At 41.7% G+C, this 18,855-nt stretch overlaps 1 protein-coding gene across 1 annotated transcript in view; it reads left to right on the top strand.

Annotated features, from left to right (window-relative positions):
- The first annotated feature begins 244 nt into the window (after positions 1-244).
- Positions 245-18,855, top strand: part of CLIP4 (CAP-Gly domain containing linker protein family member 4) — a 37,890-nt gene continuing 19,279 nt past the window's right edge. The window contains exons 1-6 of the mRNA XM_044448312.1: positions 245-377; positions 8,582-8,721; positions 9,238-9,331; positions 11,747-11,908; positions 16,479-16,597; positions 17,324-17,560. Of these exons, the coding sequence (XP_044304247.1) occupies positions 245-377; positions 8,582-8,721; positions 9,238-9,331; positions 11,747-11,908; positions 16,479-16,597; positions 17,324-17,560 (885 nt within the window). The remainder of the gene's footprint in view (positions 378-8,581; positions 8,722-9,237; positions 9,332-11,746; positions 11,909-16,478; positions 16,598-17,323; positions 17,561-18,855) is intronic.

Genomic DNA, 18,855 nt, shown 5'->3' with positions numbered 1-18,855 from the left:
GACTAGAATTCAAATATTCCAGGTTTGTGGAATACTCTGATCTGTACTCAGTGTACCAGCAGATGCAATAATGAGTGTTCCGTCACTAGATAGTTTCTGGCGATCGCTATCCTATGTGTGTACGAAAATGGGAATCTTCACATAAATTGCATTTGTATGATAGACAGTATAACATAGCATGCTATCCATGCTGTTTCACTGAATTCTTTCCTGTTTTGCTTTGTTAAAGGGGGTTTTCTAGAAAATGACCATAGAGGATCTTCCTGACCCTTCCACAGAAGGAGATTCATTGACTAGAAGATACCAATATTTCATCCCAGGCGCCGAAGATTCAGTAACCTATTCAGTTTCTGCAGCACCAATGCCTTCTGAATGTGGTATGGATATTTGTAGAAAGGGAGATCAGCTTTCAAAATGAGTCAGGGAAGATGCATGCACCTCAAAAGGGCATCCTTAACTCAAATTAAAGCATAGTTTGAAAATGCTACACCTGACTTCTTTACCTGAAATGTTTCAAATTATTCTATGCTAAATGCTGTAGAATCTAATCAATTTTAGGGCCTTCCTAGGTACTTACTTTGAGTAAAGCAAAACATTTAAATATATGTCTCTAAGTTGGCTGAGTACTAAAATAGCAGTGTTTTGGTGTGAGGCTAATGAAGCTGGCCTTCAGCATGAAGTGCTGTATATAATTTTTTGTAGATGTCACGGGAACCTTTTGCCCATGGCACGATAGGTGTTCGAAATCAGATATGATACGGTGCATAGAGGGCTGGACTCAGAAACGAGGTGCTCTCTATGCAGCAACGTAAGTTGTGGGTGATGTTACCCACTCAGCATGAGTCCTGTTATTAAAGAATATGGTCAGATCATATTGAAAGCTGCATATGTTCCAACATGTGAACAATGGAGCACTCTTGCTCCCACATTTGTGTATCTCCACCTCCACCCACATTTTACTGTATTGCTTTATTTTGCACTTTGGGCTTAAATAAGCAAAAGTTAATGTAATTTCAAGGATCTGTTCATGTCAGTTGATGCCGGTTTTCTGGAATAGTTGCATTAAAATTTATTTATATAGGGTAATTTGCACTGAAAACTTCTAAGCTGGCATCAGAAAAATTTCAGATGACCTATTCAACCTAATTTAGCATGTTTATTTCACTTGCACCCAAACAGCAAACTAAAAAGGAGTACCCAGTGTTATTTTTTAATCCAAATTTGATATAAATATTTGATGTGAGATGGAGGGAAAAATTAAAATGCACTCAGTTTTATTTAAATGTTACAACATGGAGTATTTTTGTTGGAATACTTGTAAAAAAGAACCCAAAAGACAATCACTTCTTACATTGTGCTCCCCTTACATTGTTTAGATTTAAGAAAAACACAATGATACAGTAAAATGTTGACACAAAATTACCCTGTAACAATCCAAAGAATTTTGCGTGTTATACTGACAACCTTCAACTTTCCAGACTTTCCTAATATTGTATTTGCAATTAGCATTCATTCTTTCTTGGTATTTAATCTATTAAATGGAAAATGTCTGTGGGAAAATAAAGCAGTGATTTTTTTTCATCTTATATTACTCTAGATATCATTTAAAAGTAAAGCAGGTGTGATACATTTATTATGCAGGACTGAATCTAGCATGAGCATTTTCTCTTCAACAAAACCAAATTTTGTCCACTGCAACTTGTGAAAGGGTAGGTTGTACATGATTAATGCACACGTGTTCACTGGTGTCAGTATATGTCTGTCCCCTGCTCAAATACTTAATTTATAGAGACTGTGGGAAGGGGGCTGAATCCATTGGGCTGGCAACTATAATTTGTATTTATGTGTACATAGGAACTCAAAAAAAATACAAAAAACTAATCCCCATACCAAAAATAGGATAGTGAATTGTCAGAGATGAATAACAAGATAATCAGGACTGTTGCAGGAAGTTAAAGATAGTGGGAGTATGTGACAGGGTATCATTGGAGTGACATCTTGTGAAATTACGGCATTCTGAACCAGAACTGCATCGCTCCTCTCTTTAGAGGATTTCCTCAGATGTGGTCGAAATTGTTGCCATTGCACGGGAAGCTAATTTGTATGGCGCAGCTATTGCTCGAAGCCGTGTCTGAGCAATCACTGCTTTGTATGACTGTAGTGTTAGGACCTGAGAATGCAAACCCGGTGCATGTCCAGCAGAACAAAGCACTCCAGCATAGGCATTAACTGGGAATGCTTGACATGAGAACCCACCATGGGCAGGCAGCAATGGTTGGTTGTTACACCATCTGAACCTGGAGGATTGTCACCCAGGAGAACAATTTTATCATTGGTTGCTGGGAGTGGTTTCAGACCTGCTTGACAGGAGAGGCAAGAAAGGCAGTGTCACAGCCTCGCCAGGCAGCCTGGAGCCTCTCTTAGCAGCTCTGCCCTCCATCAATGCCCAAGCAGCCCTTTGGAGGGACTGTCACTTGTTTGCCACTTTAAAAACAAGTGTGATGTTTAGGGAGGATGCAGATGTGCTCATAACATTAAAATCGATTTTCCTCCCATTCTTTAGTAAGTATGCAAGAGTACATGTTTTAGCTAGTGTGTACTCTTGCCTGGTTATCTTCTTGAACATTTCTGCTGTCAAATTGGGAGCATTAAAGTGGAGTAGGCAGCGCAGAAGAAAATCAACAAGATGAGTGTGCATAGGCTAATTTGTGCACCATTTTGAAGGCGCTGGCGGGCACGAGGGATAATAGCAGGGGAAAAAGGGCAAACAGAGTAAGTGCATCAAGAAGTGTTGTGTGGCAGGATCATCTTTCCTCCTCAGCGATGTGATCCACTCTATTTTAAGTGGTTAACAGGACTTTGGTGTCCTACTCTCTTTTCATACTTCCCTGAGTCTTTGGCTAATCCAAATTAGGAGTTTTTGGGAGCAGTTATTGCAGCAGTAACTGCACTTGGGCAGATGTGTGCAATTCTCCCTGAAACAATCCAGGTGGCTGCATGGAGTCGAGTGTGGGGGCCCCATTTGCTCTTTCTCACACATTACAGTTTTCTTAACTATTGGAAGCAGTTACAAAAATTTAAAGACTGGGAAGTAAATGGAATGGTGGTGGAAATCATTTGAATGTAATGGGAAATGAATGGGAGATGCATAGAGGGGAAACTTGTGCACTTGCAGTGGCAGCTCTGAAAAGATGCTGTGAAGGGTGAGGAAGCCAATGTCTGGATTTATTGGAAATGTTGAATGGGAAGGGAACACTGACAAATGTCAGCTCATCACTTAAAGTGAAAAAACTACATCAGGGAGGCAGATACATCCCTCCACTTTGAAGCACTTGTCCCCCCTTTTTTTTTTCATTTTCTGAATTATGCTACCAGGTCCTTCCTTTCTTCTAGTTTGCTTTTCTCCTCTATTCATTCTCCACTGTGAGTAAGTTATCATGTATGAACCCAATACCTTGCTAATTTCCATGTTGCCTACTCCTGCTCCATGGTGACACCTGCACCTTCCAAGCGTAGTGACCAGGGAAGGCAATACAGATTGGACAGGGACAAGCATGCTCTTCTGCACCTGTGGAGGAACAAAGGGAAATAGAATAAATTATGAACACACCATTCAGAAGCAACATTTTTAAAAATAAGATGGAAAATGAAAGGGAGGAGTGATCAGAGTGGGGAGGTAGCCTGGCATATGTGTTTGGACTGGCTTAAGGACTGAAGGACAGGGAGAAGAATCTACAGCAAAGCCATTCATCTATTGGAAGGACTGTGGTTGTTCATCCAGCAACCAACCATGAGTGATTCATTAGGGAGAAAGCTATGAATGGCTATGTGCCCCGATGGCCATATAATACCCCCAGTATCAGAGGAGGCTTGGCTGTGTACACCAGTTGTTGAGGAACATGGTGCAGTCACGCCCTGTGTGTGGTTCCTGTGGGCAGCTGATTGGCCTCTGTATGAACAGAATCCTGGACCAGATGGATCCTTTGTGTGAACCAGGATGGCTCTTCTTAATTCAAAGCCCACTGTAATATACTTGCAGGGTGGCTCAGCATAACAAACTATTCTGCCCACCCCGCTAATCTGTATATAGGGTTGAGCCGGAACCTAGGCAGCCAACGGGCTGCTTACTATCCATACTAAATGAAGCAGCATTAGGATCCAGAGCGCATGAAAATGCACACACTCTCCTGTAGTGTGTTATGGACAGAATAGCCTTGAACACTAAATGATTTTTGGGCAAGAGGCAACTAGTGAGCAGAGTTTAGAACAAGGTGCATTGTCATGTGTTTCATCTGCATGAATTAATTGTGGACCTTGGTCGGAAATGATTACAGCTGGTTCCATTCAAGTATTTTATCCCATTGTACCTACCCAATGTTCAAATCTCTCTATTCTGCCTTGGGTGGTCCCGGTGGTGACAATGAGCTCTTAGATCCATCAGTGCCTTCCATGAGGGGGGTTGATTTCCCCCTCCCCTTTGCATATCCCTGCATGCCCCCAGTGGAAGGGGGGGGGGTCTGCCAAAGAAAAGCACCTCCTCGCCTTTCTGCTCACAGAAGTGGATACCTCTCAGTGTGTGTGCATGTGCGCCTGCACCTGAATAGGATATCTGCAAGCTGGGTCTGTTTGTTTTCATTTTAATCCTTTCCCAAAATACAGCCCCTGTGATAGCCTCAGGAAAAGTAGAAGTTCAGTGACCTTTAGTTCCCATCCCTTGGCTAAGAGAAGCATTTAGTTTCCATTCCTTCCAAAAATAACCATCATATTCTTCGCTTCCCTCCTCCTACCAGTTTATTTCTCTCTTTTTTTCAAGACTGGTAGTGATTCTCATAATGGGAAGGTTGCCATCTCCACTTTCCCACTGTGCAACCATCCTGACAGATTTTTCCCCTTTACTGTGTGCATTGTTTTGTTGCTACAGTGACAACAGCACACAGCATCCCAACCCCTTCATTACACATAATATCTCTTCCCACATTGCAAGTTATACGTGTGGGTGTACATTTGACAGTGCACGGCCAGATGTGCATCACATGTTTGCATGCTGCGGAAAGACCCAGCCTTGTCCCTTTTGCATCCTTTTGGCCAGGAAGACCTCATCTTGAGCCAAGATGCACGCAGTGGCAGTTTAGCTATCTCTGCAGTAGCTTGTTAAGATTAATCCCTGCTTGAGTACTCCAATTAGGAAGGTGCATTCAATCCATACTGGGAATGGTTGTTTGCTACCTGCAGTTTTGGGAATTTTCAGCGTTGGCAGTGGGATCTAGCTCTATTGATACCTGTTCCTTCTTTCATCTTAGACTGAAGCCTCCTACAACTTTCCTTTTCCTTGCCCAGTCTACATGGATTATGACGACGCTGCATGATACCAGCAGCTATATTATGATTTATGCCTCAACAGTTATACAGCTCCAAATCATAAAGCTATGTGAAAGCAGAGATGGTCCATATCATATGGGCAACTCTGCTGCCAAAAAGTTGCTCTCAGACTCATCAGGCATTTACCCTGAAACTTCTTGTGATTTCACTAGCCTTGAATCACATTGCATTCCCGCTCTTGAAATCGTTGCATATGCTGATTCAAATAGTTATTTGATGGCAGTCTATGTCTAGACTAGCCATGCTTAGGAGTAGGTTTTACTGCATTCAGTGGAACTTGCTCCCCAATAAGAGTCCATAAGGTTGCAGCTGGAACCTTATTCAGGTTCAGCACAAATAAATTTAGTTATCTCTTCTCCATTGGCCAACTTTATTATAATCTAGCAGTAAACTCCTGGTTCCTGAGCATGTCCGAATTAAAAGCAACGAAGGGCGCAAGCCTGCACACGTTTAGGCAGAAAAGGTCCAGCAGCTGGTTGGGAGTTGTAGGACTTTTTCTGTCTAAACATGCTTAGGTTTGCAGCCAGACCTGCTGAACATGCTGCCAAGGTGTTGATCCACCTAGATATTTATTCCACAAGAAGATTGTTGAGTAACTTTACCTGATATTCAAATCTAAATAGATGGAACAGTTGGAAGAACTGTGGGAAGCCAGAGGAACATCAAACACAAGCTAATAAACCAGGCATAGTCAAGCACACCAATGAAGAATAGCAAATGGAAAGTTCCCCTGGTTCAGCTATATATTGTACTAGTATGCATGTCTAGCTGAAATAAATGCATGCTCCCAGACAGCTTCTGACTTTAAAAATGCAGCAGTAAATCAGTTGGTGACAAAGTGAAATGTTAATGCAAGTGATTCAGCCATGGAGAATCATAACATACATAATTTGAAAGTGATGACTAGAGTTGGAGCAAGTTTTTCTGGACTCATCACTCAGCATTTCTACAGTAATTAAGAACTTGCTCACAATCTAGTCATCACTTCAAATTATGTACATTATGCTTGCTCCGCAATTCAATAGTTCATTTGCTTTCAAGTTAATGTTTGTAATGGCCACTCTTCTCTGTTTATGCTCATTCTAAAATGTCTAGAAGTCTCCAGTGCAGGGCCCCATGAAAGACTTGGTCCATTCCAGGCCACATTCAAGGAGACTTCTTAATTGGGAGGATTATAATGGGAGAAGATCTTTAATTGTGCCAGTGAAAAAATGGTACAAGGATTGTGTCAGCCAGCTAGCACCTATTCTGCTGAACCCTCTGCAATGCGCAAGAATTCCTCAATAGAAAAGATAAAGAGACTTACCTGAAAACAGAGGAGTGGATCTCAAACTTTTTCACAGTTAAGCATGTCTTGTTTGAGTGTCAGTTCTTTAAAAACTGCTTTCTAAGTTCACCAGATCTGCAGCGTCCTTCATTTGCTGGCAAAAGGCATTGATCAGCACACAGCTGATGCATTTAAAAATGCCTGACTTGTTCTTCTCTTCAAACACAGATTGCAGCTGTATAAATTGCACATTCCTAGATGGTGCTGAATCCAGTAGGTAGGTAACTGGGTGCCTCCAGATGTTTTGGACTACAACTCCCATAGTCCCTTACCAGTGCCATGCTGACCTGGGTTGATGAGACTTGTAGTCCAAAATATCTGGAGAACATCGGACTGCATACCCCTGCATGAAGGGGATAGATTTCCTTTTCCAGATGGTACACAATCCTTAAGATGTCAAAGATGGAATTACCATGAAGCCAGAAGGCAGTGTCATGGCCAGACTTCAAAAAAATTGTTCCAGTTTGCAAAGTGAATGGGTCTTAATTCCCCACTCAAGGCCAAGCCACTCCAAAATACTTTGCATGACAATGTTGTTGGTGTTGCTAGTCTAGAAGTCACCTCACCATCCCATGGACAACATTCCTCCAGGCCTTCCTGTCCTCCACTGTCCCCCGGAGTCCACCTAAGCTCAGGCTGACTGCTTCAGTGACTCCATCCAGCCACCTCATTCTCTGCCGTCCCCTTCTTTTGCCATCTATTGTTCCCAGCATCAGGCTCTTCTCCAGTGAGTCCTTCCTTCTCTTTAGGCGGCCAAAGTATTTGAGTTTCATCTTCAGTATCTGGCCTTCTAAAGAGCAGTCAGGGTTGATCTCTTCTAGGACTGACCGGTTTGATCGCCTTGCGGTCCAAGGGACTCGCAGGAATCTCCTCCAGCACCACAATTCAAAGTCCTCAATTCTTTGGCGTTCAGCCTTCCTTATGGTCCAACTTTCACAGCCATACATTGCAACTGGGAAAACCATAGCCCTGACTATATGCACTTTTACATTACAATAAGGAACAATATATTCTTGCTGGGAAGATATAGTCCACCCACCTGGCAACCGTGGGGAGTGCAGCTCAACGCAACAGCATTCCTAATAATAAAACGTGCTGGTGCTGCATCTCTGCAAGTCCCAACTCCACAGAGATTTTGGTTTCCCATCTTCTTCAGCCAGGATAGTTAATTGCCATGACGTTGACCCCTTTTGCAAAACTGCCATAAGCTGGGGGAATCTGCAGAGTCTTTCTCTGGGTCTTCTCTTTCATGCTAATGTGTGCTGTTCTGCTCGATGCTGAGAAGGCAATTATTAATGCTAATCCATTTAATTAGAAAAAAATCTTCCTTGAATTGCCAGGGATGAGGGTGGTTAGCATTCGGACTGTAACTATTAATACCCATTCTGATGCTTGACCTAACAGTGCAGTCACTAAAATATGTTTAGTTGTGCCACAAATAAAACTAGCTCCAACTGTATAGGGCTCTTAATGTCAATAAATTGATCTGTTTATCCACTCCAACAGCTGCATACATCAATAGGTTTTTATTAAAACCACATCCTTAAATTTCCCTAACTGACAATAAATGCAGTTAACTAAGATGTAGGAAACTACGGCTGTATATTCTCTACGTAAGCTCTGTAAATTCTGAATAGCCAGCAAAATGCTGAACATAGCTGTAAGACAACTTAATTAACCTACTCAGGTTTCTGATGAGAAGCTTTAGAATGCTAATAAGTATTGGTTGCATAAGTGAATTTGAGTGTGTGTGTGTGTGTGTGTGTGTGAGTGAGAGAGAGAGAGAGATTGAGAGAGATTGAGATTGATTGACCCCCCCCCCCCAAAGCCTGTTTTTAGAAATTAAATCTGTTTTGTTTTTTTAAATTCCCATAGAGTTCTCCTTTTTTGATCCCAATGATGCAGCATGCCAGGAAATACTTTTCAACCCTAAAACGTCTGTGTCAGAACTATTTGCTATCTTAAGACAGTGGGTCCCCCAAGTTCAACAGAACATTGATATTATTGGGAATGAGGTAAGAAATATATTGAGGTTTTTTGCCTATGTATAATAGCATTCTGTTTTTAATTCTATGTTCAGTCTTGATGTATTTAACTACCAGTTCTGCTTGTATTTGAGAGCTAATAGAGTCGAAAGTGTTACCACCTTTGCTTCCTTATAGGCTAGAAATTTAAATCTTGTTCAAATAAAAGAGCAGATTGTTGGAATTCTAGTAAAAGCTGGTGAACGCCATAAAACGTGCATAGGGGACTACCTACCATTTTAAGCTTACATGTACCTGGCAGTTTAAAAGAAAATGTTAGTGTTGGAGAAATAAAGAAACAGAATTGGTGGAGTGTACAATGATAATGGCACTCTCTTTCCATTGGCATGAAGTATGTAAGAAAATTGCTGTGGTAATAAACTAAAATGAAAGTCGTTGCTAGGCATCGCTATGAAACCAATCACTTTTTATATGCCTGAAAGTAAGTAAGACTTGTTAAATAACAGCATCAGACTCCTACACAGTCTTGTTCTGTCATTTCTGCAGATCATCAAGAGAGGCTGCAATGTGAATGACAGAGATGGCTTGACTGACATGACTCTTCTGCACTATACGTGCAAATCAGGTGCTCATGGAATTGGTAAGTCCAGAAATCGGAGTTTTTCAGCAGTTCTTGTCTTTATGGCAGCAGGTATGGTTTTCTTCCATGTCTTCCCCTTCGTTGTTCTGCCCCAAACTCCAGATATTTGGGTGAAGGTTCTCCATGCACAAAAGAGCTGCCATTACTGCTTCTAGGGACTAATTTTGAATTGAATCCAGAATCTGTCTTTCATTGACTGAAGGAGTCCACTTGTAGAAGATGTCTTTGCCTCATTCAGTAGAGTCCTCCAACCTTCTTGTAGCATTTTCAGGGGGCTGGACAGGTTGCCATGGGGAGGTGGAGCAGGGACATCTGCCCGTATCAGCCCAATTTCATAGAAACATAGAATAGTAGAGTTGGAAGGGGCCAAGAAAGCCATCAGGCCCAACCCATTGTGGTTGCAGGTCACCATGTCCCCCCTCAGCCTCAAGGTTGAACGTACCCAGTTCTCTTAGTCTCTAAGAGTGTTTCCAAACCCTGGATCATCTTTGTTGCCCTCCTCTGCACCTTTCTAATTTTTCTGCATCTTTCTTAAATCTTGGTGCCCAGAACTGGACACGGTATTCCAGGTGAGGTCTGATAGTGAAGCATATAGGGGAATGATTACTACTTATGATTTGGAAGCAATACTTCTGTCAATGCATCCCAAAAAAGCATTTGCCCTTTTTGCATCACACCATTGGCTCATATTTAGCCTGTTATCCACAATAACTCCAAGGTTTTTTCCTTTTCAGTTCGGTTGAGCTACATGTTTTACATCTGCTATTGATGTATTTGGTTTCTTTTTCCTAGTGGAGGACTTGGCATTTGTCCCCATGGAATCTCATTTCAGCCCAGCATTTATGTGTATTGCCCTGGATCTTTGTTCTGTCTTCTAGACTGTATGCTCTTCCATCCAGTTTTGTATCTTCTGCAGATTTGAATATCGTTCCTTGTCCTTCTTCATCTAAACCATTAATAACTCTAAACCTAAACCATTAATGATGATGTTGAACAGCACTGATTCACACCACTGAATCTGGATCCATCCCATTATTTATATTGAATTTGTAAGTTGCTTCCTACCTACAAAAGTGCCATCAAAGTGACACGCAAGAATATAATAATGGAAATAATCAACATAATAGCAGTAGAGAGAGTATGAAGAGAAGCAGCAGTAGCTTAAAAATGAACCCAGTCAAAGGAACTGGGATGGATAACCATTTTCAAAGGCTCATCAAGACAGGATTTTTTCCCAGTTGGTAAAAGGTTATTAAAGAATATGTCTGCTTTGTTTCTGTGTCTGCTAATGCTTCATCTCGAAGTCTGCTCTGCCCTTCATTAAAGTTAGAGCCAGAAATCTTGTGTATGCTTACTTCACTGTAGTCTTATTGCCATGGAACTCAGTTTTGTGATTGTGGTCTTTTCTAACCAAGTCTTTTAAAGCACCTGTCTGGAAGACTGAAACCATCAGATTTCTACTTTCAAGTTTCTGCCTATTTTATCACTGTCTGTTTTGTAGCCTCTTACATGGTGGGTTTTTGTTTTTGTTTTGGGACAAGCATCTTTCTCTAGCTTTTTTCCCTTCATCTTTCTTAAAATAGTATGAACCCAGATTAGCCTGTATTAATTAAAAGAAAAACTGACATACTATCATTTTAAAATCATGAGAAATAAGACCCTGTGGCAGAACATAACACAGATAGATGCTTTCTAAAGTCTTTTGATACTTAAAAAGGAAAGCTTTACATTCCAGGATAGGGTGGACAACTTGTGTCTGCCGTCATGTTTTGGATTACAACTCTCATTATCTAACCATTGGCTATAGCTCACTATAGGAGTTGTCCTTCAGATCCTTTGGCCTACAAATCCCCACTCCGCATTCTAGCATTTGTGGGGTTTTTTTTACGTATAAGAGCAGTGATTTATGTATAACAGTGAGACCCAGGGTACAGATTGGTATTGTTACTGAAACAGTGGTGGTTCTGGAATGGTGTAACTAATGGACAGAATGGTGTAAGTTGTGAGCAATCCATTCCTCACCACTGCTTTTGTAAGAGGTACAAAGGATCTTGCAGCTCTGAAAGTTAGAGCTTAATTTAGCTTAATGCATTTAGGCTGATTGACATTTGTGAAAGTTTGCATTTCTCTGTAGAAACTAATGCAAAATCCACACAGCTTTGTGTGTGTGTTGGAATCACATGCAGAGTATTGTAAAATTTATCTGCACTGGAGCTTTTCCATGGCATTCAAGGCAATAGCTGGCTGACTAGTTTCTTGTGAAGAAGCTTTCTAGGAATGCCTTGGCTTTGTCTTCATTGCTGTAAAGGTGCCAACACTCTTTTTTCATGGTACTTGCTTATCTAACATGTTGTGGTAGCCTGTGAAATGCTCACAGAACCAGAGATAAAATGCCTTTACAAATTTGCTTTACAGGGGATGTGGAGACTGCAGCCAAATTTGCTTCCCAACTTATTGACTTGGGTGCGGATATCAGTTTGAGGAGTCGTTGGACAAATATGAATGCTTTGCACTATGCTGCCTACTTTGATGTTCCTGAGCTTATTACTGTAATTTTGAAAAATGCAAAGCCAAAAGGTAAATCTTGCTAAATGTAAAACAACTGTGGTTTGTACTGAATGCCTTAATGTTTATTTTTTCCATACTCCTAATGGAGATTAGGGGTGGAAAGATGGCAAAATCAGCACATTTAATTTACCTGTGTATCCAGATAGATACATACCATCACTATTTTCTCCTGAACATGTTCAATTGTGTATCTTTATACCATTAAAGTGGCATATTTTATTTTTTAAAATATGTAGATCTTACACTGTGGATCTAGAAAGCAATAACAGAAGCATTTTTTGTTCTAACTAGTGCACTGAAGTTCATAATTGCCTGTAATCTAGACATTCATAACCCGTTTTTGAATGTATTCTCATATTCTGTTTTTCTAATTCAGTTTTACCAACATGTCAAGTCAGTTACAACCATGTACTTGCTTATGACAGTTTTAAAACATCCAGCAACTGGATAGTGTACAAATAAACTAAAAACAGAATGTGCAAGAAAATAATAACTGCAATAAACAGCGCAAGATAAAGCTTGCAGTGATGAAAACAAAGCATTCTGACCAAAATTCCTACTTACAAATACATATTTTTGCATATCAGTTGATAGGATGCTATATTAAAGTGCTTGTATTTACCTTTTCAGATTACAAACTTTAGCATGTGATCTTCATGAATGCTAGCATTTTCAGCTTTAATTGGCCTAATGCAATGAACTCATCTGTTAGAGGCTATTGTTAATTATGTTTTATTTGGACAAAAAATAAGTACAAGTTTTCTGAAGTCTGTGTTAACTGCTAATGGGATGCATGGAAAGTTCTGAGAGGAGAAATGAAGTACATATTTGGGGTTGGCCTCCTCCCAGAATGCTGGTTACATAATGTAAGAGCAAACTTGCTTTAGTTGCTGGTTTCCTGACTTTTTGATCCCTTTTATAGGAAAGGCACTAGAATTGGAAAATATAGCTAATGCGTTTAGTAGGAAATGTAGCACTTCTCTGTGCTGGTTTTTTCTTACCCTTAAGAGCAGGTGCTATTTGCTTGAAAGTGGATTCTTTGGAGAGGATTTCAAGCTGGAACTACATGTTATGCACACCAGGAGGAGCTACTGAAGATGGCAACCTTGTGCTGAGTGCTTTTCCTTTTCTGGATAACATGTAGCACTGCTTACTCTCTTTTCAAGATTTTTTCATGAGCATTTTCCTTTCCATCTTCCACATTGCTGGCTCTTACTAGCAGGAAAATGTACAGCACAATGGCATCTCATAGCAGAAGAGAGAGGAAAATCTTCACACTTGTCTTTGGTGTTGCAGCCTCATATTGCACACAGTGGCCATGTTGAGATGTGGTAATAAAGCAGAATTCCAGAGGATCTTGGCTTACTGTGAATGAACTGAGTGTTGGTACATGCAGTCTGTTTGTCCCCTCTTGTGTGCTCATGCCTGCTGGAATGGCCAAAGTAACCTGAAACCAAAAGGTTGATATTCCTGGCTCATTGTGCCTCTTGTGAGTCAGGATTGCAAACTAGGGTTCTTGGTTTATGATCCTGGCTCATTGAGAGCAGCAGGTCCGAAGTTCCCATTCAAAGAAACATAGCGAGCCAGAAGCAGCCTCCTGGGCCATCCAGTCTGACCTCAGCACAAGCCAGCTCTGCTTATACGATGTTCAGCAAGTGGGTGTGCAATCTTTCTTTGAACACCTTCCCTGATGGGGTCTCCACCACCTCCCGTGGAAGCCCTGGTAGGAGGGGCCAAGCGGGTATGAATGGGAGCTCATCTTAATCCAGGATTCTCTAGAAGTGTATGCAAACCATGTTTACTTATCAGTGAACATGCCTCTTCTTTGGAAATGGTGTCCTCTGATTTGGGAGACATGAGTTAGAATGAATGCTGCTGCTCTACCTTTGTGCCCACACTTGAAAACACTTCATGTTTTAAGAAAGGTGCCCTGTCCAACATCCTATTTTAAGTTATTTGCATGTTTATCTATTATATTACTGTGTCATCGATTGCTAAAACTCAAGACTATTAACACGATGACATAGTAAAACATGATAACATCCCCTACCCATGTTTAAATCAGTAAAACATTTCACAACCAAAGTAAAAAAAAACAGGAATTTTAACACCCACGACTGATGATGTGGTTTAGTTCTTAAGTTTTCCAAGCCTGGCTGTACAGGCAAATGATTGCATTGAGAGGGTCATCTAGAGACCATTGTAAGCAAGCAGGTAATGAGCCCTCGCAGTAGGGAAGTCTCTCTTATCCTGCTGCACTAACATGTTAACAGTCAGATTTCTTAATATTTCTTGATTTTAATACAGTTTAGTCCTACTTTATCTCCAGATGGATCAGTCAGAAAAGTGCCTGACAGTTGCCCATCTCCCTCTCACATCTCCCCTTGTAACCTCACAATAATGTTGTCAGAGTAAGAAATCCAACTGGTCTGTGGCAGACTGTGTAGGGATTGGAATCTGGAGCTCCCATTTCTAGCCAGCTACTTACTGTGCTGAAGAATTAGCCTTGGGTCTCCAATATACCACTTTCAGTAGTCTTTCCATACAGGGTCCCAGGGAGAATTCTCTCTCCATAGTGTTCTTGATTTAGGGACGACTTCTCGGCTTGCAGTGCCTAGTGGCTTATGTTGTGAACCTCTTGCAGCTCGGTTCTCCAGTTTGGGGGCTGGGGTTGTGAAGATGCTTTCCCTGCCACTTCTTCTCACCAGTATCCACATGGCCACTATAGCCTCTTTTACCCCTCCAGAAATAGTTGCACTGGGCTCGAAGAGGCTGACAGTGTTAATCAACCATCTACAGACAGTTACACAGTTCAGGAGCACTTCCCATAAGTCTTGGGTGCTGGACAGCCACCTTGCAGCACTTTTGTTTTGCTATTTGGTAAACCGAATCGGTGTGCTAGAGTTTCTTTTTGCATTTAGAGACCGTTGCTGCAATGAGGACAACAAGCTGAAAAAGCGGTCAGCCATCACTTTGGCTCACGTCGGCAGACAGAAATCCTGCTGTTACACGTAATTCCCAGCCAGCAGTAGCCTGCTGTGCTCTCTCTGGCACCGACCAGATTTGCCTGCACATTCTTGGGTGCACATGCCCCCTGTATGCCTGCTTCAGGAACGGAAGGGTTTTATGTAGCACTGAAAGAGAAATGTGCCTGATTGAATCCCGGAAGACTGAAACTCTCAACTAAGGAAAAGGAAATCTGGAAGAAGTTGCAACAGCCTGTTTGATTTTAGCTCATGGTGTGCATTTTAATACTTCCAGGGGTTTTATCTACAAACAGATTGTAGTTAAGTTTGTGACTCAACATGTCTCTCTGTTAATTAATCCGCTACAGTGCAGTTGTCAAGACTGAAACTGCTCTTGCCCTGAAAGTTAAGATGCTGACAGGGTTGGGGTTCTTACAGAAAGGGGTTTGTGCATGTCAGCCCCACTGGGTCATTGTGCCTACCAAATTATCAGGGATGCTGTGGATTTCCAGAACAGCTGTTCCCTCCACCACATATACACACAACACTTTCTTGCAGGTCCTGAATGTAGCATCTGACATTTAGGTATGTTGATCCTTGGGTTGTTTCACCATATGTCCAAGACTTGTCCTTTCAGTGTAGACTAACATTTTACTTTTCAGAGGCATATGGAAGTTGGCAAGGGCTGAATACAAAATTAACTCCTTGGCCATAGTGGAAGATTGGGACTTCAGTATGGAACAAAGCAATCCTACAGCCGTTGCCATGTGTCCAGGTTGAGCCCACACACTGTTATCTCACATTTCAGCCTGCTTTCTGGATCAGTCAAACTGGTGTTAAAAATGATCTGGAAAGGATTGAGCTATGCTTTAAAAAAAAAAAAAAAGGCAAAACAAAACAATGTTGTTTGGTTTTCAAAGCAGTAATTCTACATATTGCATAACAAATTAGCTTGTCTTGCTATACAAACTTGGTAGGTTGGAACAAGTGACTGAGTGGTAGTTATAAGCTACTGGGTTATATTAATAAGATCCTAAGGCATTGTTTGAAGAAGCATAATACCTTGGGAAAGCCAAGGGTTACTTGATGGGGCAGTATTTGCATGAGTGGACAGAACCTGAACTGCAGGAAACTGGAGGAGTTTAGCTTTTTCCTCCACTGTTGTAATCCTGACAAAAATCCCATTCACAGCTGTTATTTGGGCTTTCCAATGCATATAGCAGCTGAGAAGAGAATTCTGTTGGGATCATGGTGGGAGGTGGGGGAATTAAACTCTCATCTGTGTCCCCATCCGCCCTCTTGCAATCCAGGGCCCATTGCAGCTCCTGACACATATAAAAGCTGCATACAGGTCAATATAATGCCCATCTTGTTTGGCTAGAAGCAGCTCTGGACTTGATCAGAGCAGAATGCATGACTCCTGCGTACTCTGCCTTTGCCTTCTAAAATGGAAGAAACCCAGGACTTAAATATATGTTGTACCACTGCCGTGGCTGATGACTGTGTTTAGCATTAGCACTTAGATCATGGGTAAGAATGGCATGTAGCACCAGGCTAAACTGTTCAGAGTTGTTGGATGCTCGTTCTCTTATGTATCTGATGCTTAATTGTAGATGTGGATGCCACCTGCAGTGACTTTGATTTTGGAACAGCCTTACATATTGCTGCCTTCAACTTGTGTACTGGAGCTGTGAAGCGTTTGTTGGAGCATGGAGCCAATCCTGCCTTTAGGGTGAGGTTTTGATTCACAGCCTTCGTTGGCTTACTTGACTGTGTTTGACTGACCCTTAATTTTACTATGGTTGTCCGAAAATGTTCCTGGCATGCTTCAGGAAAACAAGTCTGTGTGCATTTGTCAGACTTACAAACACATTAGCCTGTCTTTAGGCACAGCTTTTGATGTGGTCCATGGGGTTTTCAAAGAGATCGTATCAGTCAGTCCTAAAGGAAATCAACCTGGACTGTTCTTTAGAAGGACGGATGCTGAAGCTGAAATACTTTGGCCACATAATGAGAGGGAAGGACCCATTGGAAAAGACCCAGATGCTGGGAACGATTGAAGGCAAAAGGAGAAGGGGGTGGCAGAGGTTGAGGTGGCTGGATAGTGTCACTGATGCAATGAACATGAATTTGGGTGAACTCTGGGAAACAGTGGAGGACAGGAGGGCCGAGCGTGCTGTGGTCCAAGAGTCAGGTACGATTGTGCAACTGAACAACCACAACAAGGCACAGCTTGGAAAACCATTTAAATTCCTAGATGCCAGTACTGAATGTTTAGGATGCACATGAACAGTTGCCTCTGATTTTTTTAAAACACCATTGTTAAGCATTCTGCTGGAATACTATTTAAATCTCAGTTGTTGGTCATTAACCATTTATCAGTGTATGATAGCTAAGCACTGAATGGCAGTGTTCATTTGAATCGCTCTTTTCCTGCTTTGTTGCTGTTTTTCTGCAGAATGACAAAGGGCAGACACCAGCAGATGTAGTTCCTGACCCAGTAGACATGCCCCTAGAGATGGCAGATGCTGCAGCAAGTGCCAAAGAAATCAAGCAGATGCTCTTAGATGCCATGCCTCTGTCTTGCAACATTTCCAAGGCCATGCTTCCGAACTACGATAATGTCACCGGCAAAGCCATGCTTGAATCCCTTGGCCTAAAGCTGGGAGATCGAGTTGTCATTGCAGGACAGAAGGTATGTGGAATGAACTGTGCAGTAGGAAAGGATGCTATGTTGAAAAAATACTCTGGGCTTAACGTGTAGAGCCAAAGAGGTGGGCTGACCCTGTCTAATTTACCATATGAGGCTGCTAAATGTAGGTCAGATCCGTGTTGCAGCTTCTTTGTTTGTTTGTTTATTGCCTGTCTTTCCACCAATGCCACCAAAGTAGCGTGAGGAGAGAGTTAATAGAACTAGCATAGTATGTCAAGATATTGCAAAAGTGTGGAGTAAGAAAGAAGACTTCAAGTAGACTTCAAGTAGATTTAGACTAGACACTGGGAAGAATTTCCTGACTGTCAGAGTAGTACGACAATGAAACTTATTACCTGGGGAAGTTGTGGGCTCTCCCTTGCTGGAGACATTCAAAAAGTGTTTGGGCAGTCATCTAAATGGAATGGTATAACGTTGTTCTGCAGTAGCAGAGAGTTGGACCCAGTGGCCTTCTGGCCCCTTCCAGCTCTACTATTCTACGATTCTATGAAGTGCCCTATTCCCAACCTCTGGAAGTGTTTAACCTAAGGGCTCTAAGCTTGTGGGTACAGCACCCTGATTATATGTTGACTGACAATTATTGCTGTCCATGGTTGCTTGTCTTAAAACTGCCGTATTTTTGAATGCTATGGTGTCTGATGGCAGAAAGATTCACAGTAATTCTGGGTAAACTGGACTCTGAGGTGCCAACGAGTCCTACTTCTGCCCTGAAGAACAAGGCCAGTTCCACAGTTACCCAATGCGAGCAGGAAATAAATCCTTTCCTCAAAGCTGTATACTTTCACTGTGAATGCTCCATGTACACTGTAGTGGGAGAAAGCCAGTTCCGGATTGTTTGTACATGGTTCTGCCAAGGTTTCTCAGTCATTTACTCTGATGAGCCAGAGGAGATTAATTCTTAAGGGCTGTCCTGTGGGGTGTGTCCACATATAACAGTCCCACAAGCCTTATCCACACAAGGAGTGTGCAGCTGTTCTCTGTCCTAAAACTAACCATTCAAACATGATAACAGATTGATTTACTGGGACGTCACAGGAGCTGGTTCCTTCCCTTGCCATTTATGTAAAATTGCAGCAGATGTTGCATTCAGACTCAGTTTTGCAGACGGTAAGGATTTGTGACTCTGCTCTTGCTGGCACAGTTACTGAAATTCACAGTTAATAACTGATACTGGTGTGTGCAAATTTACAATTGTAATTAGCTGATTACCTTTAAAAAGGGACTCTGATATAGTTTGGATGACAGGCATCTATGCAAACAGATTCCATTATGGAATA

The sequence above is a fragment of the Varanus komodoensis genome, unplaced genomic scaffold (genome assembly GCF_004798865.1).
Source record: "Varanus komodoensis strain SLA01 unplaced genomic scaffold, ASM479886v1 scaffold1, whole genome shotgun sequence".
In the NCBI taxonomy this organism is placed as follows: domain Eukaryota; kingdom Metazoa; phylum Chordata; class Lepidosauria; order Squamata; family Varanidae; genus Varanus; species Varanus komodoensis.
Note: the sequence above shows the minus strand (reverse complement) of the source record. Positions and strands in the feature narration are given on the sequence as shown.